The sequence below is a fragment of the Gossypium hirsutum genome, chromosome A10 (genome assembly GCF_007990345.1).
Source record: "Gossypium hirsutum isolate 1008001.06 chromosome A10, Gossypium_hirsutum_v2.1, whole genome shotgun sequence".
NCBI classification, from domain to species: Eukaryota; Viridiplantae; Streptophyta; class Magnoliopsida; order Malvales; family Malvaceae; genus Gossypium; species Gossypium hirsutum.
Genome location: NC_053433.1, coordinates 7,407,672 through 7,433,416, shown reverse-complemented (window position 1 = coordinate 7,433,416; position 25,745 = coordinate 7,407,672). Strand labels below are relative to the sequence as shown.

Genomic DNA, 25,745 nt, shown 5'->3' with positions numbered 1-25,745 from the left:
ACCTTTTAGAATGACTAAAGCTCCTATAGCATTTATAAATCTGATGAATAGGGTTTTTCAGCTACATCTCAACAGGTTCATTGTTGTTTTTGTTTATGATATATTGATATTTTATAAAAATGATTCAAAGTGTGCTCAATATTTAAAAATTTGTAATACATATGATTTATTAAATTTGGTAAAAATGCTATAGAGGCCCTGTATTAAGTATCAAATTGCATATTATCCCTTTTAGTAAAGAAATGAACAAATTAATCCTTATGCATTAGATCAAAGAGCAAATTCGTCATTTTAAAAAAAAATTCATTCATTTCTATTGTTAAAAACTGACAAAATAACAAATATTGACACGTGGCATGTCATTTGTATCTCATGCTGATGTATAATGACCAACTTTTAACAGTAGAAATGAATAAAATTTTTAACAAAAGGACAAATTCTAGGGCGAAGCCAGAAATTTTTTTTAAGGGGTCCAAAATTAAATTTTAATTTTTATGATAGCAAAAATACAATTTCACCATTTTAGTAGTCTATATCTTTATAATTTTTAAAGGATTAAATTAAAATTTTTTCATTTTTAGGAGGGATAAAGTGTAATTTCACCTTTATTAATTTAAAATTTTAAAAATTTTAAAGTTTCTAAACGAAAATTTTTTCATTTTAGGGAGAGCCGGGGCTCTTGTCAGCCCCCTAATTAAGTCCATGTTTAATTTACTTTTTGATCTAATATACAGAGACAAATTTACCTATTTTTAATTAGATGAGCAAAAATGCAATACTCCTATCAGTGACATTTTTACGCCATAAATTTGTCACCGTCTGTAATTGATAGTTGAACATGTGATCAGCTCAGCAGACGCAACAATGAATTAATTATTAGAAAATTTGAATTAATTGTACTTCAATGATATGGTATTACCATTTTAGCTTATTGTCCAATGAAACTAACCCTGCTTCCTGGAAAGTTCCTGCTGCCTTTTTACTATCACTTGGGATTGCATAACTTATTAATTCTGGTTATTGGTTATGATTTTTATAAAAATCACAATCCAAACTTTTTTTGTTGTAACACTGATCCTCCATCAAAGATAAAGAAGTGTGTTTTTGTACTTCAAAATATGTTGTTAAACAACATAACCAACTAGACGACCGTGATGTTTGAGGAAACCACTTTGAATGGATTGGTTGATTCAAGGAATCTTATCTTATACCAATCCATATGTTAAACCAAAGTTAAAAGCATAAGCTATTTAAAGATTGTTTATGTCAGTTTCCATGCTCAGAATGCATATACAACAACAAGAACTGATGTGATCATATGAATGCTCTGCGACTCTGTAAAAGAATACAAATATATTTAAAACCAACACGCATTACTGCTTCAGTGCTTGTGATTCCAAAAAATTATGGTGATGTATGAATCTGGTATATCACTTTCATCTTCATAAAAATCCCACACATTCAACGACGTATATCACCAGCTTCAGGGTAAGTTGCTGCAAAGACACACGCTGAAAATGGATCGGGAATCGGCTAAGTGATGTTGGTATTTTTTGTGTGTATGTTTTTGCAAAAACTAAGAACTGAAACATACATAGAGAGTCGTGCCCCTATGGATGGTGGCTGGCATCATCATTTGACTCGTTATATTTATATGGTTACGTAGTTCAGACCGGCCTCACCCGAAGATAGGCAAGAACCAAACAAAAGCTAAAGTGCCAAGACACGTATGGACGTGTCAATGTCATGTTAAACCCTCCTATGCGTCTCTCTTTTTTTCTCTCTCTCTATTTCTTTCCCCCATTAGCCGACTCCTCAGACACCTTTGCCAAGATTCATTTTTTTAGACTTATGCTATGCTACTTTCCAATATATATAGATTTGTGCATGTAGTTCTCTTCTATGTATTTATTTATTTTACTTTGGCATTTGAAAAGAGCTTCTTGCCTAGTATTTAGTGCCAGAGAGAGAGCTTGCTTTCCTCACCTCTATTTATTAGGCTAAAAAGGTGAAAAAATAGTAACCAATTTAGGTCATATTTCATGTTGGTGAAAATATATGTCCTTCGAATTGCACTAATCTTTCTTTGATCCCAAACACAGAAAACCCCTTTTGGTTGTTTGGCTTAAAGTAGACACCTTTTTCCTCTGATAGAGAGACCAATTTACCCTTTTGAGCTGATGCTTAGACCCCCCCGCCCTCCCCTTATTTTTATTCATTACAGCGAAAAGGAAATGTTTCACCTTTCGTTACTTCCGAATGCATTTCCATGGCTGAAAGGGATCCCCAAATAGGTTTGCTTTTAGCTGATTGGAAAGAAGCCACCGCTTCACCTCATTGGTTCTTTTAAGCTACAGTGTCGAGATTCAGGTGCTTCTTTTCTTTCCTTTTTTGGGGGCTGAATTTGGGGTGTGGAAAATGAATGGGGTTCCAGAAGACCTAATTGTTTACGAGATTGCTGTGGTGGTTCCCAAAAGGAACCTCAATGAAGAAAATAAGGGTTATGACTGTGTTGAGGTTCTTGTCAATGAGTTCAGAAATGTGGGTTTGATCGTTGAGAGAGTTCTTGGCCTTTCTGACGAGTTTATCAAGGTTTGATATTTTTCTTTTCTTTTTTGTTTCTTTTTCAAGATTTGAACACTCTACATTGTCTCATGGAGTCGTTTTTTTGTCGCTTTGCATCTATATTTTCTTTAAAATTATCTTAGTTAGTAGTTTATTTTGCCATCTGCTGGTTATTCTCTTTGAAATTATCTACATGACCATAAAAATTGTACTATGTTTCCCCTTTTGTCTCCTATTAAATGTTTTAGCATCTGTGTTGGACATGCAAATATGTAACTATTTCCTTTGTGCAATCCTGGTTTTCTTGGGATATTTTTATTGTATCCTAGTTAATGACAATGGGTTCCTCCAGTGAAAGGAAATTTCTTGGTCCAAAATTACTTGGGTGTTCCTTGTTAGGATTGCTTTCATTTGAGGACTCCCTTTCAATCCTCCTTTCTTTCCTGAAAAATATAAGAACTTTAGTAGCTAATTTGCTTTGTAGAGCTGAATTCAACATGTTTTTGCAGTACGGATTGTTATTTGGAAATTTGAATTTATTGCCTTGTCTGTTTTATTGCTCAATTTAGATTACTGTCCAAAGTCATTCATGACTTTGGTTTTTCCCCTTTATTTTTGTTGGATTGTTTCCAAGTGGTTGGGAATGGGATATAAAGTAATCTTGAGTAGAGTTGCTTACTACCTATCCTTCTTTCAGCTAGCAGCACCATTAGAGACTCTGGGAAGGGTAGCAGCCAAGATGCAGATGAAGAAGACCACTCATATTGGTATAAATTCCTTGGCTTAGATATTGATGGTCGTCCAGTTTCTTTTACTTCATTTCAGTTATCTACTTTCTTTGCTGAAAATAGCTAATGAAGCACTGCACTTCAGGAATTGATTTACAATTTGAATGGGAGGATATCAAAGCTTTTGTACGGCAACCTGATGGCTCATTGTTCAGTTGGTGTGAGCGTTTCCAATGCTACCGTCACCTGATATACGAAATTGTGAGTTAATTTAATGTACCCCCATCTTACGTATTCTCTCATTTCTAGCTCACATTACTTCTTTACAACAGCAAGTCTACATTTAAAGGTCTTCAATGGGAGTCACTAGAATTAACTTTGAATGGCTTCTTTATCTTCTGACACCTCTTTTTTTGTGTTTACCCTAGTGAATTTCATGTTGTTTTACTCAACTATCAGCTCGTGTTTAAAATGAGCAATGGTTGGTTGTTTTCCCTACATTAGTTGTTTTCAGCTGTCAGTGTATGTGATATGATCAATCAGGGTATCTACTGTTTCAATATTTTCTGATGTAGTTAAAGTTATGTGCATATACAAGGATGCGTTGCCCAGTTTGGCTTGAAAAGAAGTCTTTGGATCCTCTTGGAATAACAGTAATCAAATCGAAACTTTACAGGTCAATAAGAAGAATTCAGTCGTAACTTTAAAATTTGATGGCAAAGAGATCCAATGGGAAGCTGGGGAATCATTACTGCAGAGGTTGGAATTGGAAGGAATAGTTAAACAAGTTTTCCCTTTACACGGTATTCTAAGTTAACATTTTCTAGCAAAATTACCTATAGTTCTCATGTTCTCTCAGCCCTGAAGTATGATAAATGTTGTCTATAGATGAAATAAAGAGGAAGAAACTACTGAGGAGTTGGGCATTAAATTGGTGGGACTTTACAGCTCAACCAATTGATGAAATTTATGCATATTTCGGGACAAAGGTGATTACAAATTCACAGCTAGCTAAGTTTTGCATATCACTTTTGTAGTATATTGCTTAATCAAGGAATCTTCGCATGGTAGATTGCAGTTTATTTTGCTTTTCTTGGAATGTATACACGTTGGATGATTTTTCCGGCTACATTTGGGCTTATCTTGCAGTTGATTGATTTTGGGTAAGCCTCACCATTTCTCTTTCTTCTTGGAAGTTATAATTGTCTTCTCAGTTGTTGAATTGCTTAATCCTTGGTTTTAATTTAATTGCTTGTGTGTAATGATTTATCCAGATCATTAAAATTACTAGTATTCCCTGCTTTCTTCATAAGCGTAGTATTGTGGGCTGTGTTGTTTTTCCAATTCTGGAAACGTAAAAACTCTGCGCTTTCAGCCAGGTAAACCGATTTCATATAACTATAAGGTCACCTCTCCGAATATTGGGCATGTTTTTTCAGCCTTTCTTATGTATTTCTTCTCTCTCTCTTTCTGTCCGGGTGAGGCAGGTGGCATCTTAATTTTTCTGTCAGCACAAGCGAAGGATACAAATTATCTGGGAGGGAGTGGAACTCACTGCAGCCTCCCCTGGAACTAGTAAAAAATTCGGGAATTGATAAAACGAAAGAGAAAGAAGCATTGCAAAGATATGAATGGTTTGGCTATCTCAAACGATTTAGAAATGATGTCATCATTATTTTGAGTATCATTTGCCTCCAATTGCCATTTGAGTTGGCTTATGCTCATCTCTACGAGGTCCTCAAGTCTGATATGGTGAAGTAAGATTCTACACTTCTCTCCGCTTTTTTTTCTAAAAACTTGAATCAAAAATGTTATGCTTGATTAATAGTGTTAATTTATTTCCCTTGGCAGCTACTTCATTCCCTGTTAGGGAACTTCCTTTTTCTCATATGCTGATTAAATCCACAATGTTTTACTTTATGTGTGTCATGCTTTTGGTTTCAGGTTCGGGTTAACTGTGGTTTATCTTCTTGTAATCCAGTATTTCACAAAGATCGGGGGAAAGATATCAATCCGACTCATTAAGCATGAAAACAATGAAAATACTGAATATCAGGCTGACAGCTTGGTCTACAAAGTATGAATAGGAAGTGATATCATTCGGTTTTCCTTTTTTCTTGTTAAGAATTTTATTTGACAGATAACAGTTATGTTTCAGGTGTTTGGTCTTTATTTTATGCAATCATACATTGGTGTTTTTTATCATGCCCTTTTACATCGCAACTTTATGACCCTTCGCCAAGTGTTGATCCAGCGTCTGATACTTTATGAGGTGAAGACAATCATTGGCTATCATTACTTTGTACTAATACCTTGCAACTTTCTGGACTCAAATGTTTTTGAACTACACAATGTTATTAGGTCTTAGAAAATCTGGTGGAAAATTCTTTGCCTTATCTGAAGTACAGCTATAAAAAGTATAGAGCTGTTAGGTAAGACTTTGTGATTCTGTGTTTACAATGTATTTTAGCTTAGGGTACCGCTTAAGTTTATGTTTCATTCTAACGCATCTCTATTGTTAAGAAACAAGAAAAAACGTGAGAAAGGCTTGATTGGAAAGATCCAATTCGCTACCAGGGTGGAGAAAGAGTACTTGAAACCCACATATTCTGCAAGCATTTCTGAGGAACTGGAAGATGGGCTGTTCGATGGTAACGTGCAAAACATGGAGTACTGAACTAATAGTGCTGTCAGAAAATTAAGATTAACTATTTCTTTGTTTGTCTTTCACATTAGAATAACTTTTTCATGCGAAAATTAGTTTACTTTATGTACCTACCTCTAGTTCTTGCCTAGAATAAGATCTTTGCCATAGATTCGAATATAATCATAAATTTCAATGAACTTCTCATTCCAATTTGTTATTAGATGTATAAAGGTAGATATTTCTTCTACTTAATGAGAATTCAAACTCTGCAGATTTTCTGGAGTTGGCACTGCAGTTTGGAATGATCATGATGTTTGCCTGTGCGTTTCCCCTTGCATTTGCTTTCTCTGCCTTGGTATATATAATGCTTTTAATGGTGCTTTCGCATAATTAAAATTATGGTTTGGTGTTGATTTCAGGTTTAATAATGTAAACTAAAACTTGATATTTTGATGTATAGAACAACATTGCAGAAATGAGAACAGACGCCTTGAAGCTGCTTGCCATGTTGAGACGGCCTGTTCCACGAGCTGCCGCCACAATTGGAGCTTGGCTTAACATTTTTCAGGTATTTTTACTTTAAAAAATGCCAATCTTTGATTAGCCATCACAAGTAAGCCAAATGTCTTGACTAAGAGAACTTTGCCTTTTGCTTCCAAATCTGCTGTTAGTGATCCTTGATTCTTATCCCGATTCCTGAAATACTAGGTAGCTGAAGTGCATAGCAATCATGGCTTGTATATGTGTGTGTGTATGTGTGTATTAATGTAAACCAATCTCTGCATACTTATAGAATAAGTTATGCAATAGGCTATTATATTCTTTTTGCTCTTCAACACTCACCATGGTATTTACGAATTTGAATTTCAGTTCCTAATATTGATGTCAATATGCACCAATTCTGCACTTCTAGTATGGTTATACGATCAGGAAGGAAAATGGAAACTTGAGCCTGGCCTTGCAGCCATTCTTGTAATGGAGCATGTTCTGCTATTGATTAAATTTGGGTTCTCCCGCTTTGTCCCCGAGGTATCTTCTCTTAGTCTTAGCATGTATTTGCTTGTTTCTACATAATCATCTATAATAAGCTAAATATAGTTGATCTGAAGAACATGCGAAGCACTAACCTCTTTTTCCATATCAGGAACCTGCTTGGGTGAGAGCAAAGCGAATGAAGAATGCGACACAAGCGCAAGACATGTGTTCTAAACAGCTATTGAGGACCATATCTGGGAGAGAAAAGGCATTTGGTGGATATATTAGAAGAAAGAAACCTGTTGGAACAAATAAAACTCAATAATGCAGAAACCAGTGACTGTGGTATCCAAGAGTCCCATCAAGCTCGTTGCCTGTTGAAACATAACAACATCAAAGGCCACGCTTCTATCAATTATCAAGCTAAGCCCTGTTACAAAGATGTATAGATTTTGGTTTTCCTCGTCTTTTTTTCATTTTTTTGGTGTAAATTCTAGTAGTAGCAACAGTTTTTTCCTGGGATTCTCTCCAACTGTCTATTTATCTTCAAATCAGTTGAATCTCAAATCAAGTGTTGTTTTGGCAAATTTCTTTTCGTTTAATCATTTCGAAAATAGTCTATCTAACCAATGAAATAAACATTAACATTACCGTGCACTGCAATAACTTTCTGCTTAATTTATCCATCATTATTATCATCATATTCTCAATGAATTTTAACAAAAGAAATGCAATATTTCAGGCAAATAAGAATCAGAAGAAACTATGTACATAAGAATCCAAGCCAGGCATCCGCTCTGATTAAAAAAAAAAACTATATACAAGGCAAACAGGTCCTGAGCCTTGCTCTTGTTCTCTGAAATTTTTGACATAATTTGCCTATAAGTTTTCCCTTGTTGAACTTGATATTGCTCAAAGATTTGAACCCATTTTTGCATTGGATGTGACCTGACAATTCTCACCATCTCGGATGTACAATTCTTCAACCTCAAACTAGCCATGGCTATGGCATGTGATGAGAGCTCTGAGAGCTCCCATGTCGCCGGTAACTTCTCCCGGAGCTCCCGAAACTACCACTAACTTGACGAGCATATGCCACCACAGCCTTAGCCCATCTCTTGATCTCAGCCTTGAGTTTGTTCGAATCAAGGTCGTTTAATGATGATACTGGTTCGACCGAAACCTCCTTGAAGGAGAAACAATGGTTAAAGCATCTGCGCTTTGTGTTAGTATCCATAACGTTGCTCTTGACGGCTTCGTTTCCATTGGTAAGAGCAAGAGTTTTCTTGACAGGCATGGTGTCTCGTATGGGGGAACCAAAAAAGAAGGTTGGACTTGAAATGACTGCTTTTGCAGCCATTGCTGAAGCATTTTATAAGGTGGGGGGTATTGAACTTTGATAAGTAAGGAGGGTATTTGAGAACGTGCAGCAAAAGATTTCCTTTTGACTTGGAAATTTTCAACATTCTTGCAGTTGTAGATAGATTCTCATAAGACTTTGGTTTATGTATAATAAAAGCGTGTTGAGTAACCTTAACATGGATGTACACTTCAAAATTATCCAAATTAGTAGAAAAAATTAAGTCTTTAAGGTCTTTTTACGATTATTAATGAAACACTAGCATCAATGATGAAAATGGACCAAATAGTTACTGTTTGACAAAGAAATTGACTTGACCGACGATAAAATCTAAAATAAAATAGTTTTATTATTATTTTTGTAATTAATGGAATTCAATTTTTATTTATTTATTTAAGGATTCAACCCATAATTAATTTATTGAATCATTTGAATTAAAATCGAAAACTTTGTAGATTTAACTTAAATAATATCTTGATGTGAAAAAAGGTTTTAGAATATAAAATATGAGGTGTAGCTGGTACGCACTAAATTATTAGTTCCTTGAAAGGTGTAATTTTGATTAGAAGTGGTGGGTATTGAGCTTAATCAATGGTTGTTGATATACTTGATAACCAAGTCGCGGGTTAGTGTATAAGACCCTAAAAACCAACAAATAAACAAATTATATACTATATATCCACAAGTCAATTATCCAACAAATGGATGTTTAAATAAAATTTCCATACGAGTCTGGTTGCCCAAAATGGTAGTAATCTTAAAATTTTCTGCTGATTTTGGATTTCCAAGTGTAGGCATATTCTTTGGTAGGGATTATTATTATTAAGATGAGTTACGACACCGCATGATTGACTCTCCAAATTAGTTACTGATGCAAGTTAAAATCATAGAAACCCAGTTTTCTTATTATTAATTAGCCAAAGCACGGCTCTCCAAATTAAACATTAAATTTATGAGTAGGTAAAGATATGCATACACATGCCGTAGATTGACATTATAAACATCGCCATCCAACTTTGGACATTTAACCAAACTTGGCTTGCGTCAATTAACGACAGTTTACAAATGGAAATTGGATTTGATTATTTGGATACGAAATACAAATATAAGTCAAACTTATAATCTTGGCTGAGATATAATAAAGGTTTATGTAACACTCCTTAAACCTTTAAAGTATAGATATTACACAGTTTAAACCCAGATATAACATGTCTGTTTAGCACACAACTAAAAATTATTTGTATATGCCAATGGGACAGGCGCAAATTGTATGCTATGTTTTCAATGCCAAAGGAAAATGCTAAAAATTATTATGTTATAATTCAGAAATCAAACTGGCAAAAGGACCATGAATCTCTGCTTCAAAAATCTAGACACCGAATCCACCACCCCAGCTACAACCATGGTTGACAATAACACAATTTCAAAATTCCGTAAAACAATTAAAAAAAAAAAAGGGGGTCTGTCTAGAACAACGGAAACCGCAGCTCAATACAACTTAAACTGTCTAGCTTACTTCCTGCCATGGATCTTCAAGGCTTGTCTGTTCCTCTTCTTGACACCAGATTTGGCAACTTTCCGACTCCTATGCACAGCACTCAGCCTTGCAAGGGCTGCTTTGGTTAAGTCTGGCCTGTAGTAGTTGTCTGTCACCTGTGATTATTTGAAACACAGAACATTAGAGGGGAGGGATCTCGTAACCTAATTATAACAGAGACTAGATATATTGTTTAAAACAATATCATTGGAAATTAAAATAGAATCTCAAAATATCATTGGCAACTAGAACAAAAGGATTTAATGAAAAGAATTTTTTAATATCATTGTAAATCTATATGAATCTAATAGCTTCCAAGAGAAACAGCGGGGAAAAGGGGGAATGATGGTAAAACAGGAAGGGACTTGAATCAAAGAAGAAGCATGACATAAGCTAGCTACATGCACTTGGAAGGGATCAAATTGAGCACGTATACATACAATTATGTCCAAAACTAGCAATATAAGCATAGAATATGCACTGCTTAAACATTGGAAGCTCAGAAGCCAAGCGTAACAAGTAAATTTCATAGAAGAATCCAACAAATAGATCCTTCTTACATGTTATTGCTTCATCACTGCAAGATAAAAACTCACCTTTAAACAAAGCAATCCAACAACTTTTACTACTCAGCTAAGAACTAATATTAAACAAGCAAAAGAAGAAAAGCTTTCAACATCATTTTTAAGAAAAGAGAAAAGGAACTTTTCCACTTCAAAATGAGTCAATTACCAAAAGCAAGCTAGAAAAATAATAGACAGACATCACAAGGCTCTTCCTATATACCTGGTTTTTGACAGCCTTGGCCATCCTGGGAAACTCCTTTTTCATGGCAGATTTGTGAAGCAAGGTAGACGGTTTGTTCTGCTTCTTAGTCTTGGTGGTAGCTAGTAGCACAGACTGGTCTGTTCCCCCACTCTGAATGGTTACCGTTTTCTTGTTTGCCAACCCTAAATTACACATATCAAGCAAATGACAAGTCAGATTAAAACCCAATGGACGTATTTGAATGTTTAGAATCTGTGCAAAGTCAAGGAACTAAACAATATATATATATGATACACACGACATCATCACTTGTACAGGTGATAAATTCATGTTTCCCACTTGTAACCATTATTAACATATTTACAAATTCTTTGAGTTACACGTCAATTGCAATTTCCCACCTCAGCCAAATCATATTTTGCTCAGGTTAAGGTAAAGTGTAAAATATCAGTTTCTCTAAAAAGCAAAATCAATGTAAGGAATAAAAAAAGGAAGAGCAAAGAATATATTACATTAAAAAATACCCAAAATTTATCTTCCCATTCTCTCGATAATTAGCAAGCATTTACACACTAATCATTTGCTTATGCTGATAATATTATTGCCATCTCCCTTTTACTCAGTGAAAGGAATAAGAAAGAGAAAGAAAATAGCTACTATATCATTTTTTTTTCAATAAACCTGAGATCAATCTTCGAATCAACAACAAAATAAAGGAAGGAAAATTTCGGATCAAAAGAATACCAGAGTATTTGTAGGAGTTGAGATTGTAGAGATTGTTGGGCTCTTTGCTGAACTGAAGGGCAGCAGTTCCTCTTCCGAACTGCTTCACCAAAAAACAATTGTTCTTCTTCACTACCTCCCAAATCAACTGTCCTGGAACTGTCGCCATTTTCTCTGCAACAGATCCACAAAAAACCCAACTCCCTTAATAAGATTTAAACACTCTAAAACAAATCAAACAAAATCAAGAATAAACTAATAACACTGAGACAAGAATAGGAAAAGGACCTGTTGATTTTTAGGGTTTATAATAGGAAGAGGGAAGCCGCAGCGAAAACGTAAGGAATCTGTCAAATTTAAGGGATTCGTTTTAGGGTTCCTTTCTAAGGTTAGAAGGTTGAGTTTTGGGCCTCAGTTCGTGGTGGAAAAGCCCAACTACTTTTGGGAAGCTTGGATTAAAAATATAAATTTTGGAAAGTAGATTAAAAATATTTTTAAAATGTAGTTAAAAAACTGACAACGATTTGTGACCTTGGTATCCCCAAGTTCAAGTTTAGGATGTGTGCCCTTCAAAAAAGACTAAGTATGATATATGTATTTTTTTATCCATATTAGTATTTAAATTTAATAATTAAACTAATTTTGGTCTATGAGTTTAAAAAATGTAAAAAATTTAATGATGTGGTACTATGTGATTGTTCTATATCATTACTTTAAAAAGTGAATCTAATGGTATAACAAAATCTTGATGTCACATCATCAACTTTTTTATATTTTTCTAATTTTAAGGATAAAAATAGATATAGTTATCAAATTCAGGTACTAATTTAAAAAAAATACTAATACTAAAATGAATCTAGTTGCTAAGAGACCACAAATATATTACTCTTTTTTTTAATAGTATTAACAATTAAATTTAAATCTTAAATGCACTCCAAATCCTTGTATTCTTTATATATTTAAAATTTAATCCGATGCTTTTCTTTCAAAGAAATTACTGTTAAAATTTTTCTATTAAATTAATGTTTTTAAATTATTTTTTATATGCCTATCAAATGATTTTTTTATTTTAAAATATCTTATTAACAAATTTAATAAAAAATATAATAATATTAATGGTTAAATCTAAATTTTAAAAAATTCGAAATTTAAATTTTTTATTGAGTGAATTGTCAAATATAATTTTTTATAGATAGATAGATAGATTACATAACTCTATGTCAATTTCAACTGAAAAAGAAAGGAATTATTTTCAAATGATTTCTTTTCTATAAAAATATTCGAAGGATACATAATGAATAAGCTACAAATTTTGTGTTTCCTTTTCTTTTCTATGTATTCTTCTGTTTATTTTAATCAAATATGAAAACTAATTATCTTATAACTTTTGAAAATCATATATATAGATATATATTATACAACTGATTTTTCAAATTTATTAATTAAATAAAACAAAAAATAGAGGAAAGAAGGAAAATTGGAATAAGCAAGAAAAAAAATCTGAATTTCCAAAAACAAAACAAAATTGAAAAAAAAGAGGCTATGGGAATTGGAATAAATTACCAAATCGAAGTCCCAAAGCCACAAAAAAGAAAAAAGAAAAAAATTGTACAACTGCCAAAACTTGGGTTATTCAGCCCTAAATCAACCTGATTCCAAGATGCTTTCTTTTGTTTTTAAATCCCAATACTAAGTCATGGATATTACCTAATGCCTCCTTTACACTTCCAACTAATGTTACATTTTCATATATACAAAGCCAGGGAAGACTCCTTGCTCTTCATCCTTCATTGGCTTTACCTGTTTCCTTCTACAACAAACCCAATCTCATTTGTTCTACCTGTTGAGTACAATGCACGCTGACCATGCTAAATGGTAAGGCTTTTAAAATGAACCGCCTGCCTGGTTCTATACTCCAATATTCAGTATGGCTTAGATCACTTACTCATGAATTGCTTGACGTTAATGATCGGTGCATTGGCCTTGCTGAGCCGTTCAATGCTTCGTTTATCCTGCTGAAGACTAACTTTAGAGGGATGCAAGCTATTACAGGACCTTTGGGCTTCTCCGCTACGGGTTTCCTCAAACCCACACCTAGCTTCTGACCCGTCAATGAAGACAATTTCCGAATCTTCTTAGACAACAGTCCCGATTTCTTTACTTTTGCTGATTTACGTGGTGGGAATTGCGATTGCAATTTTATATGCTTTCTAGGGACTCGTCCACCTGAATTTTGCTTCAAGGAATGGTCAACTTCGGTGCACTCCACAGCAGCTTCTTGACTCGGATTGTCATAGTAATCATCATTCAAAACCTCAACTGTTAGAGGGTGACCTATTATGGCTTTACCATTCAGTTTACTCATGAGGGAAACTAATGGAACATGTTGTGACCGATAGTTAGCTTTCACGTCAATCTTAATATCATATAATGATGAATCAGCAGAATAAGTTTTTCCAGGGAAATTTGTCGTCTGATATCTGGGGTTTATGGTATAGCGTGACTGACGGTATGGAAGCGACCTTTGAGGGTTCCCGGAACTATCAGGGAGTACTTTCGCCTCCACTATTGGCCCTCTCCCGTGAGGCTGCCGAGACATGGACTTCCAGTCCCCAAACCCATTAAGCTGATCTTCAACAACTGGCTTAGACTTGGATTGAGAGGTGCAAGTGTATGGATCACCTGACCTATCAACACCATTGAAATCAACTTTCTGATTCGAGCCCAGAGAAAATCCATCCAAGTGCTCTGTACTTGCCAAAAAAGTATTTGGTTCATCAACCATGTCAGCAAGTTTTCCAGGGTTGTGTCTTTGTTTTTCACTTATTTGTCTCGATTTCCTCTTTCCTTTTAACTGCCACTCTGCAGTGCCTTTCTCTATCCTCTGGCTAATACAAGTTGCCTGCACATCAACTGATCTGGTACAACCAGACTCATTATGTCCCTTCATTTCAGCTTCCCTTCCCAAATTACCAACTTCAGGTGTCTCAGATGAACAAGATACAAATATCGGAGAAAAATCTGTCAGAATCAAGTGAACTATCAGTCTCCATAGAGGAAAATGTAAAATGTATGGTGGCAAAACAGAAGAGAGAGTAGAAGGTTAAGGAATCAAGTTCAGGAAGAGAATGAATACGCATCTAGTCATCACAAATTGGGGGGTTTTACAATAAAAACCTATAAATGAAACAATCCCATAATGAATACTTCTTAAGCCACATATATCATCAGACCATGCACTTAAATCGACATCTTCACATTTGAAAAATGAAGAACGAGCAGATGAAATCATTGCAAGAAGAAAGCAGATCCAGAACTAAACTATTTCGAACTGAAATGGTTGAGCCATAAACAAATTATGGTAGCAAAGGTGCACGGCAAAAGAAAGAAAAGAATTCCTTAAAGGGAATTTAAACTCAAGCCCCCAGGCAAATGTTGATTCAACAGAGACTTCTAGCAGGACCATTGAAGTTATCAGTCCAAATTATGCCCTTTATTACCATTCAGTTTTCAGTTCAGCTCCTTATTGTGTGATAGCACAAACATCAATGTGTTTAGCTTCCAATCCAGTCACATGCTGAGTCAATTTCTGCAGTTAGAGATATCTCATGTCCTTATATCCCCAACCAATAAGAAGAGTAATTTAGCAAATATCCAACCTTATCATTAAGTACAGTTCAAAATCTTATCCATGCCATACAATACTCAGCATAATTAGTCATCCAAAAGATCATCACAGATTGGTCCAACTCATTAGTTAACCTGGAAGAAGTTGTACACTAGAAAACATATGCATTCTGTCTTAAAAAAGCACATTTAGATCAGGCAATATAACACTTCTAACACTATAGTGCACCTTGTACCCTTGAGAACACTAATCCAGACATAATTCGCTTCCGATTTGGCTACTTGTACAAAATTTTGATAGCTGAACAAAAAATTTGAATAACTAAAGCAGTTGACAAACAGTTGGTCCAAATGTTCAGATCATAAACATGCTCAGGTTTGTGTATGTGAGTGTGTATCCATACATGCACGTTAAAGGGTTTCTAAGCCAAACACAAGACAGAAGTTATGCAGTTTACAAAATATATGCATATTACATACACAGACACACATGCACACATACATATGCATAGATATCTAACACCAGAACATAAAAGTCTTATTAAGGACCAAAGATAACCGAAGTAGCAGAGAACTCACCACAACAAAAGCTAAATGCAGACAGGAATATCCAAATAAAGCACAAAAAACTAACATATGCAGACACATGACATAAACAATAACAATTAATGAAATAACAAATAATCTAAATAGCCTGCAGATGGTTTATCTTCACCAAAAAACGCTATAGTTTATCTTCAACAAACAATAACAATAACATGACATAAACAGTAATAATAAGAAACGCTATAGTTTACAAATGTTTAAACCATAATACCTGCAGATGGTTTATCTTCACCAAAAAACGGCACATCAAATAGCCTGTCTGAAGATTCATTCTCAGCCAACTCTTGTACGCTGAATATTTCTTTGTCTTTTGTCTTATTATTAGTCTGAGAAGCATCAGCATCAGCAGCATGTTCTGAAACATTTAAGGAGACACCATTCTCACATGAAATTCCAGTACTGTCTGAGTTGTTATTGCTGCTGTTGTTAATTACTGCAGAAATACTTTTGCATGATTCATTAGAATCCATTCCTGAAACCTTGCTGTCAGAAAGTCCCCTAAGGGGTGAACTACTTGAACTTGGAAGTTCATCACAAGAAACTGGAACTGACACCATAGCAGTACTCTCCAAAACCTTGGTCAATGGTCTCCGGCGATTTTTCCTTTTTAGGAATTCATTAACATTTGCCACTTGAGATCTCTTTCTTTTTAGTGATGATGAATGGTTTCTGCTACCATTTATGGGACCTCCATTAGACAGGCAGTTGTTAGTGTTTGGTCCACAGAATGAAGCATTCTCTTGTTGAACTGACTCGAGCACCCCAGTGGCCTGAGCTTTTCTTTTTGATCCTACACCCATGCCTAGATCCTCTAGTCCTTTCATTCGTTTGATTCCTTCTGCTCCATCATCCTCTGAATCATTTGGGGTTTTTCTTCTCTTTACCAGCATAGAGCGCCCCTTAGTACCATTAATAAGATTTGTCTCTTCAAAGGATATGCCAGACTGTGATAATTCTGGAGCTGAATTAGAGCCATCCTCAGATCCACTCATTTCATCATCACTTTCTTTCCCAGAACGTGACATGTTAGGTGACTCTTTGGCTGAACAACCTTGATCACCACCAGATCTATCTTTTCTAGAGAAATAATCAGGATGATCCTTGCCTAAACGGGCGCTCTCAATCTCAAGAGCATGGAGAATTGCATCTTCTCTTCGAGCATATTTCACTGCTTTCTTGCTAGAATTTGCTGCTGAAGCTTTTGCTTTCTCGATACATTCATTATATTCTCCACAGCGGAAGGCCTTCACCCGCTTTGACTTTTCAAGATTATACCAGTCCCTAAAGCCAAAAAGACAATGAAATTTAGCCAACAAAGTTAAGCAATAAGAAGCCAAGCCAAGCATGGTAATTTCCTTCTATTCAAGGTTGATGAGTGATTGTTGACTGAAAGTCTTCCTCTCATTCATTATTTCAATCTTCAGAGACCAACAATTCTAGACATCTTTTTTATCAGGATGAAAAGGGGTTCAAACTTAAATCATTCTAGAAACTAAAAAAAGAAAATGCAGCATCAAAAAGTGCTTTACTCATAACACATTCAGCATTGAACAAGGTTTAAGATAGACAAGATGGGGGATATTAAGGTAAAACCTTGAATCTAAATCACAAAAATCTAGAAAAAATAGCATTCATCTCTACAAATCTAGGATAATTTCAGTATTTTTCTCTAGAATTTATACATAACCTCAAGGTTACAAGCTTTAGTGATAATAGCAACAAGAGATGGATAAAACCTCTACTATTGTGTGACGGAACAAACACTCACCTACTGAACTGATTTTGATATTTATCTTTCAAACCTAATTAACCAATGGCTATACACACGACTGTATTCAAATGACTGAACCAGTTGAGTTAAAAAGTTGACTGACAGCACAAACAACGTGAACAAGGCACCAAAGCAAACAAGCAGGCATTTTAATGTAATGTGAATGTTGAACTTTCCACCATTCATGGCCATAATAATCACTGATATGAACAAGAAAGTGCATCATATAGTCTGCAACATTCTTTCAAAACGGGACCAATATATACATACATATGTATGTATAAATATATTTATCGTCTGCAAGAGTTTCCCCTTGTTGATTAGCAACATAAAAAAATGGTTCCAGAACTATAAAACTACTAAGCAAATAAGCTTGAAACAGAAGAACTACTACAATGACTCACCAACAAGAATGCAAGCAATTACACCTACCCAAACAAGTACAAAAGTGATCAAAAGATTAAAAAATTGGACTCACACGCTTGCATCTTCACGACCAAGAAGCTTAACAGGAGTACCGGATCTTGGAGAAACTAAATAACCCTCAGAGAGTTCATCAAGGCCCATAATCCGACCCGGCCACCACGAACCGTTTCTGCGTCGAACCCAAACCAAGCCACCGACCGACGCATCAATGCCCTTTATGTTGGGCTCATCGGGGCTCCCCATCAGAACCCCCCTCCAAAAAAAGTCCTCCTGAAAGTGTTCTAAAAAAAATCTGATCTTTAAAAGTCAATCCTTAAACTCCGTTTTGAGGCAGACCCAATACTCTAAAATTACCAAAAAAAAGTTTAAGGCTTTATGCTTCAACAAATGCATACACCCTTTTAGACCTGGTAAAAAAACCATAAAAAAAGAAGCTTAATCCTACATGCAACTAGAACCATCAAAGAAACAACTAAAAACCCATAAACCCAGAAAAAGGGAAAGGCGTAAAAGAGAGATAAAAACCTAGAATAGAACAAGTTTATGCAGGAAAAGGATCTATAGATGCTTAAGACAAAAAAACCAGTTTAAACAAAACTGAAAAAAAAGATCTGAGGAACTTTGTTGTTTTCTTTCTTGTTCAAAATTACTCTGTATGTTTCCCTTTCCGCTATTTAATTAAATATCCATAATTTTCTGGGTTCTTCTTTCTATACTTGAAAATACTGGTAAGTGCTGTAACTTCACTTTTTAACCATCAAAGATTTCAGTGGGTTTTCTTCTTCTTTTTTTTCTGCAGTATTCACACAGGGGTGTAGAAGGATGGGAGAAAGAAATATAGGAGAAGAAAGTTATTTTTTTTAATGAAGAAAACGAAGAATGCAAAGGGCTTCTGTTTGGACTATGAATCATCAAAATTAAACTTAAAACTAAAACGTACCTTTTCTTGCCCTTTGGCTTTTTTGGTTGAAATGTAGGAGAAGGGAGAAAAGAAAAAAAAAAGGTCATACTAAAAATCGGCAAGTGAATTGTTTTAGAGGTACTTTTATTGTGCACGTTAGCAACATATGAATGTTTTTGAGACCGTTGATTAACATTTGTTGGTGAAATCAAACGGTGTTTATTGCATTTATATTTGAGGAAGATTAAGAAGCATCCAATTAATTAGTGTTTTCTGTGCGTAGGGGTTTTTGGGTAAAGAGATTGTCATACTATCGATTGTACACAGAGTTAAAATAGAGCCGATAATAGGTTGGGCGGCCCGGCCAAGCCCGAACGTCCGCCCAAAAAATGAGAGGATTTGAGTAAAAATATAGGTTTAAAAAATAGACTTCGGCAAAAAAAAGAGGCATGTTTAGAAAATGGGCCGAGCATCAGGTAAGAGTTTTTTAGCTCGAGCCTAGCCCGGCCCGGCCCGAATTATATATTAATATATTTTTATTTTATTTTTAATCATTTTAAATTTTTAATATAATCATTTTTTTATTATATTGTTAATTTGTGTATTGTTTTAAGAATTGTTTTAGTATCATTTTTATTTGTTTTAATATTTGTTTTTATGTTTTTAAATATATTTGATTTATTATATTTTTAAAATTTTTTATTTAATGAAATAAGCAAAAAAAATTAATATGGGTTGGGCCGAGCCAGGCTCAGGCTTAGTAATTTTATTTTGGGACGGGCTTGGACAAATTTTTAGGCCCATATTTCGGGTCGGGCCTAGTAGACAGGCCTAAAATTTTATCTGGGCCCGGCCTGAACCCGATCCGGTCCGGCCCATGATCACCTCTAGTTAAAAGTAATCTTTTAATTTCGCATAATGTTAGTCCTTGAACTATATAAATAAATACGTCATTTTATTTTATTTTTTTCCCTTCAACTTTAAGATTTTGTCATGTTAGGCTCTCTGTTTAACCGAAAATGACTTTTGAAATTTTCTTTTACTTCTTTTAATATTTGTTTCATAAAAAACAGTTTAATCAATAAAAAATTAAGTTAAAAGTTAATAGAAAATAACTTATCTTTCTAAAAAGCTTAAATTATTTTTCAAAAAATAACTCTTTATAAGTGTTTTTATTTTTATATAAAAATATTTAAAGTTAATAAAATATTAATCTAATATATTATGTAGGGATAAATTCGATTAAATAACAAACAAAGTGAAGAACATAAGAATTGAAAAAATTAAACACACAAATTTTACGTGGAAAAACTCTTCAAAAAAGGATAAAAAATCACGGGCAAAAGGAGATTTAATTATAATAAATAAGAGTACAAAAGATATAGAGAATTAAAAGAAAATACAAATTTCCACAAGAAAACCCATTTGAAACAAAAAATAAAATTCTCTCAATCTAAATATTTTTGTTGTGTTAAAACTTATAGTAACTAAAGCCTTTATAAGTTGAAATTCGTAGCATATATGACTACAACAACTCTAGGTTAATTAGAGTTTAAGTGGGAAACTAAAAACAAAGTTTAACTAGGAGAAGAAAAGCCAAAATAAATTTTGGTCAAAATAAAAGGCATTCTCTCACAAATCTCCACCTTGACTCGTATTTGGACCAACTCCCTTGCCGAGCCTTGTTACAGGCGTAATTGATCCTTCTTCATATACTTGCCAAGTCCAAACAATGCTCGAACTTTGAAACTGAAAGGCTCTTTGTCAACATGTCGGTCGGATTGTGTTCTATGCCAATTTTAAGAATCTAAATTTCCCCTTGAATGATCACCTCGCGAATAAAATGATCTCGAATGTCTATGTACATCATTCTCTTGTGATGCGTTTGATCTTTGGTGAGATGAATGACACTTTGACTATCAGAATATACAATAGTTGCCTCTTTTTCACTTATCAATTCATTGAATAGGCCCCTTAACTAAATTGATTCTTTTACTATTTCTGTAATTGTCATGTATTCTGCTTCAGTAGTTGACAAAGCCATTGTAGTTTGAAGTGTCACTTTCCAACTAATGGCATAATTCCTAAAAGCAAATAGGTAACCTGTGAGAGACATTATTCGATCTAAGTCTCCTGCATAATCAGAACCAACATATTCAACTAAACCCTTTTGAGTTTTTCCAAACTCTAAGCACATGTTAGAAGCACCCCGTAAATGTCTAAAAATCCAATTAACTGCATGCTAGTGTAACTTACCAGTATTGGCCATGTATCGGCTAACAACACTAACATCAAGTGAAATATCGGGACGAGTGGATACCATTGCATACACCAAACTTCCTACCGCGCTTGAATAAGGTACTTTTGACATGTATCTTTCATTTTATTCATTCTGTGGGGAATTTGAAATTGAGAGTTTAAAGTATGCAGCTAAATGAGTATTTACCGATTTTCATCTTGCATCTTAAATCATTCAAGGATCTTCTTGATATACCTTTGTTGCGATAAAAACAATTCCCCGGAATATCTATCTTTCAAAATTTCCATCCCCAAAAAATTTCTTTACTGCACCTAAATCCTTCATCTCGAATTTAAAATTAAGCATATTATTTTAATACGATCAATTTCAAATGGATTGTTAGCCGCAATTAACATATCATCAACATAAAGCAGCAAATATATAGAAAAACCATCATCAAGACATTATAGATAAACACAATTGTCATACTTACTTCGAGAAAAACCAATACTCAACATAAAAGAGTCAAACTTTTTATATCACTGCCAAGGAGATTGCTTCAAACCGTACAAAGACTTTTGTAAGAGACAAGATAATCTTCTTTACCTTCAAATTTGAAGCTTTCTAGTTGTTGTATGTAGATATCTTCTTCAAGGTCACCGTGAAGAAAAGTAGTCTTTACATCTAATGATGTTATAACTCATGATTATTTGATACAACAAGGACCAAAAACACCTTAATGTTATAACTTGTTAGGTTTACAACTTCAGCCCAAAATTCCTTTCCTAAGCCTGCATTGGAATGCATGCATCGAGCCTTTTCCAGCAAGGTTCTGTTCAATTTTTTTTTGCAACTCCATTCTACTGCGAAGTTCCAACTACGGTTCAATAAAATATTTTTCAATTCCTTCTCGTTTGTAGAAATCATTAAACCATAATGAAAAGAACTCAAGACCATTATTTGTCCTCAATCGCTTCACAGATTTTTTGATTTGTTTTTCTAACAGTGTTTTCCATTATTTGAAGATTTCAGAGACTTCGTTTTTTTGTTTCAAGAAATAAACTCAAACTTTTCTGGAGTAGTCATCAATAAAAGTTAGGAAATATTTATTATCTCTTTTTGATATGTCAAAAGATAAACCCCATAAATTAGAATGAATGTAATCTAGAGTCCCTTTTGTTTTGTGCATTGCTGAATTGAAACTAACTCGGGTTTGTTTCTCGAAAATGCAATGCTCGCAGAAACCTAACTTACCAACTCTAGTGTCATTGAGAAAACCTCTATTGTATAAGACTATCACACCTTTCTCACTCATATGACCTAGTCGCATGTGCCAAAGTTTGGTTGAGCTGGAATTAGTAGAGAAAGAGTCATGTCATGTTGTTACGATGTCAGCTCAATTATTATCGTGATATAGTGACAATTTTGACTTTTCTTTGATAATTGCAGTCGCACCAGTAACCGTTAACCCTCGCAAAACATATAGGGTGGCATTTTTCTGTCCTCTCATCACAACAAGAGCCCCATGAAAAACTTTTAAGTCATTTGACTTAATGACTATCATGCAATCGTTAGAATCCAAAATTCCCAATGAGATAAGATTTTTCTTTAAATCAAGAACATACTTGAGATATGAAAGTGTCCGAATAATTTCGTCGTGCATCCTAATTTGTACTGTTTCGATTCTGGATATTTTACATGGAGAGTTATTCCCCATCAGCACAACTCTACCTTCAACTGAACTGTACGTGAAAAACCAATCTCTTTTGGGACACATGTGATAAGAGCACCTTGAACCTAAGATCCATTCGAAAGTAAGATGAGAGCTTTCGCTTGTTGACACTAACAAGAAATCATCACATCTGTCATCGACTACACTAGCACCAGTAACTTCGACTTTTTGTTTATCTTTCTCGTTTTTTTCGGCATCATTTTTTTTATTTTGAAGTTTCCAACATTCTGCCTAACATAACCCACCTTTTAAAATAGCCATAATATTTTGTAATGATTTTCGGATTTTGACCTTGCTTTAGACCTGTTTTGATCTATCTTTCTGGTTTGTTGTTTACATCTTGCAACTAGAACTGAGACTTGCCTGTCTGATTTTTTGTTTGGGCCTAACTCGTTGTTGAGTTTATCATTACTCATAAAATTTCCCTTCACATCCTCGAACGAGAGATGATCTCTTCCATAAATCATAGTTTCCCTGAAAGTTTTATAAGAAGAGGGCAAAGAATATAACAACAACAACATAGCTTAATCCTCATCACTAATCTCTACTTTGAGATTCTTTAAGTCATTAAGAAAGGTAACAAACTTGCTAATATGAGTTCTGATTGACTCACCTTCGGCCATTCTAAATGTGTAGAGACGTTGTTTTAATACTAACCTGTTGGCCAGAGATTTCGTCATATATAAGGCTTCTAGTTTCTTTCATAATGCAGACGCTGTTTTCTCTTTCAAAACCTCCTGTAACACATTATTTGTGAGGCATAATTGAATAGTGGATAGAAAGTTTTCATCGAGCTCTTCACATTTTAACTGATCCATATCTACGGGCTTCTTCCATGTAACGAGCTTTTTCAGACCGTTCTGAACCAGTATTGCTGTCATCCGAACTTGCCACAAACTAAAGTTTGCAATTCTGTCAAACTTTTCAATATCGAACCTTGACGTTGCCATCTTTGAACGGGTTGACTGTAGAATTCGAACTAACTCTAATACCAATTTGTAGGGGATAAACTCAATTAAACAACAAACAAAGTGAAGAAAATAAGAATCAAAAAAATTGAACACGCAAATTTTATGTGAAAAAACTCCTCAAAAAAGATAAAAAACCACGGGTAAGAGAAAATTTCACTATAATAAAGGAGAGTACAAAAGATGGACAAAATTTAAAAAAAATCCAAAGGCCCCATAAGAAAAACCCTTCGAAACAAATAACAAAATTCTCTCAATCTAAATATTTTTATTGTGTTAAAACCTAAAGTAACTAAGGCCTATTTATAAGCTAAAATTCGTAGCATATATGACTACAACAACTCTAAGTGTTAATTATAAAATAAATTTTGGTCAAAAGAAGAGGCATTCTCCCACAAATTATAATTTTCAATTTTATTAAACATACATGTTTAATTATCTATATCTAGTCATATAATAAATTAACATAATTTATTATTTTAATAAAATATTTAATATTTTAATTTTATTTTAATAATAAAATTTTAAAATAATAATTTTAAGTAATATTCTTCATATATTATTGAAAAATATTCAATATAAATATTTTAATAATAAATATTTTATTACAATTATAGATATATTAATAATGAATGTATTGTAGTATAAAGGTTAAAATATGCCATAAGTTTATGTACTCTTCACAAATTTGGAATTTAGTCCCTGTACTTTTGCTTTCAAGATTTTAGCCCTTCTACTTTTCAAATTTGAAAATCAAGTCCAATTGTTAATATTATTAAATTTTTTTGTCAAATTTATTGATGCCACATTTTTAAATAAAAAATACACGGTATTCATGTAACTAAAAAATGAAGTTATAATAAATATGAATTTAACAAAATATTTCTAATAATGCTAATAGTTAAACCTGAATTTTGATATCTAAAAAGTAGAACTAACCCAAAAATAAAAGTACATGAACTAAATTTCAAATTTACAAAAAGTACAAGGACTTATGACATATTTTAACCTAATATAAAAATATGAATGTTTTACTTGTATAAATATGAGTAGTTGTTTAAATAATACTTAGTTTCATTTATCTTTTACAACTCTAATGTGTCAATATATACTATCATATATGTAACATATGTAATTTAAATTAAGCTTTAATTAAGCACTACTTAGTATTAAGTTTAAACATGACATTATTTATTAAAAAAATATTTTCATATTATAAAATAAATTTCAATTGTTAAAAGGAAATTGCATTATAATATTTTATAACAAATATATTTATGTCTTGTTTGTTGTAAAAAAAAATAATGTAAAATATAAATTTATAGATAAAAGTAAACTCAATTAAACAATGAAAATATAAGAAAATCTCAAATGAATGTTTGTTTAATTGAAAACAATTTTTAGGAAATATTTTTAGGAAACTTGTCAAACAACAAATTTTACGTGGAACCCCCTTCGGGAAAAAACCACGGGCAGAGGAGAAGAAAATTCACTATGTCGAAAAATTTGAATCCAATACAAGAGGAATAGACTATGTCTATTTATAGGCTTGTAAAGCCATATTCTAGTAGGATTGAAACACTTTATCCTAATCAATATAAAATAGATGAAGTTTAATAAGGTTTAAAAACCTTATTCTAAAATAAAATAAAAGAAGTCTAGTTCTATATGGATTTTACTTTTATTTTATTTTCCATCGTATTTTATTTAAATAAGAATTTGGGTCACTTAATTCTAACAATCTCCACCTTGACACAATTTCTCAATGAACAAGTTCTTCATTGCGAACTTTCAATAAACAAGTTCTCCACCTCTTCCATAAAACGCCTTAAGGGTTTAACTTCAACAATGAACACCAACCAAGTCTAAGCAATGCTCAAACTTGGTTATAGGAAGTGACTTAGTCATCATATCTGCAGGATTTTCATGAGTACTAATTTTGCTCACAACAATATCACCACGAGAATAATATCACGAACAAAATGATACCGAACATCAATGTGTTTTGTTCTCTCATGAAACATTTGATCTTTTGTAAGAAAGATGGCACTCTAACTGTCACAAAATACTGTGCTGATTTGAAGGTATTCATTGAGTTCACTAAAGAGTCCCTTCAACCAAATAGCTTCTTTACAAGCCTCAATAATCGCCATGTACTCAGCTTCAGTGGTA

At 33.6% G+C, this 25,745-nt stretch overlaps 4 protein-coding genes and 1 non-coding gene across 7 annotated transcripts; 1 reads left to right on the top strand and 4 right to left on the bottom strand.

Moving 5' to 3' along the window:
- The first annotated feature begins 1,740 nt into the window (after positions 1–1,740).
- LOC121208606 (anoctamin-like protein At1g73020) lies at positions 1,741–7,502 on the top strand. The gene is made up of 16 exons (XM_041079717.1): positions 1,741–2,592; positions 3,263–3,332; positions 3,439–3,554; positions 3,970–4,096; positions 4,182–4,282; positions 4,365–4,456; positions 4,568–4,672; positions 4,781–5,050; positions 5,238–5,370; positions 5,452–5,565; positions 5,655–5,725; positions 5,817–5,944; positions 6,213–6,295; positions 6,401–6,508; positions 6,811–6,969; positions 7,085–7,502. The coding sequence occupies exons 1-16, from the start codon at positions 2,419–2,421 to the stop codon at positions 7,238–7,240; spliced, it is 2,007 nt and encodes a 668-aa protein (XP_040935651.1). The 5' UTR covers positions 1,741–2,418; the 3' UTR covers positions 7,241–7,502.
- Positions 7,503–7,587: 85 nt separating this feature from the next.
- LOC121208607 (uncharacterized) lies at positions 7,588–8,470 on the bottom strand. Its single transcript, XM_041079718.1, has one exon. It carries the CDS (start codon positions 8,273–8,275, stop codon positions 7,919–7,921), a length of 357 nt encoding a protein of 118 aa, XP_040935652.1. The 5' UTR covers positions 8,276–8,470; the 3' UTR covers positions 7,588–7,918.
- Positions 8,471–9,573: 1,103 nt separating this feature from the next.
- Positions 9,574–11,751, bottom strand: LOC121208605 (60S ribosomal protein L28-1). Its single transcript, XM_041079716.1, has 4 exons — positions 11,592–11,751; positions 11,325–11,477; positions 10,599–10,762; positions 9,574–9,928 (listed from the first exon to the last, which is right to left on the bottom strand). The coding sequence occupies exons 2-4, from the start codon at positions 11,470–11,472 to the stop codon at positions 9,788–9,790; spliced, it is 453 nt and encodes a 150-aa protein (XP_040935650.1). The 5' UTR covers positions 11,473–11,477; positions 11,592–11,751; the 3' UTR covers positions 9,574–9,787.
- On the bottom strand, positions 10,307–10,396 carry LOC121208801 (small nucleolar RNA R24). The gene has a single exon (XR_005903925.1). It is a non-coding gene; the product is annotated as a small nucleolar RNA R24 (small nucleolar RNA).
- Positions 11,752–12,788: 1,037 nt separating the features above from the next.
- On the bottom strand, positions 12,789–18,798 carry LOC121208604 (uncharacterized protein At1g51745). Of its 3 annotated transcripts, none has more exons than XM_041079715.1 (4): positions 18,674–18,798; positions 17,786–18,003; positions 15,748–16,817; positions 12,789–14,324 (listed from the first exon to the last, which is right to left on the bottom strand). In XM_041079715.1, the coding sequence occupies exons 2-4, from the start codon at positions 17,974–17,976 to the stop codon at positions 13,249–13,251; spliced, it is 2,337 nt and encodes a 778-aa protein (XP_040935649.1). In that variant the 5' UTR covers positions 17,977–18,003; positions 18,674–18,798; the 3' UTR covers positions 12,789–13,248. The 3 variants fall into 3 exon arrangements, with proteins under 3 accessions (XP_040935649.1, XP_040935648.1, XP_040935647.1); XM_041079714.1 differs by having other exon boundaries at positions 17,786–18,014; positions 18,674–18,768; XM_041079713.1 differs by having other exon boundaries at positions 17,786–18,140; positions 18,674–18,746.
- Positions 18,799–25,745: the final 6,947 nt, after the last annotated feature.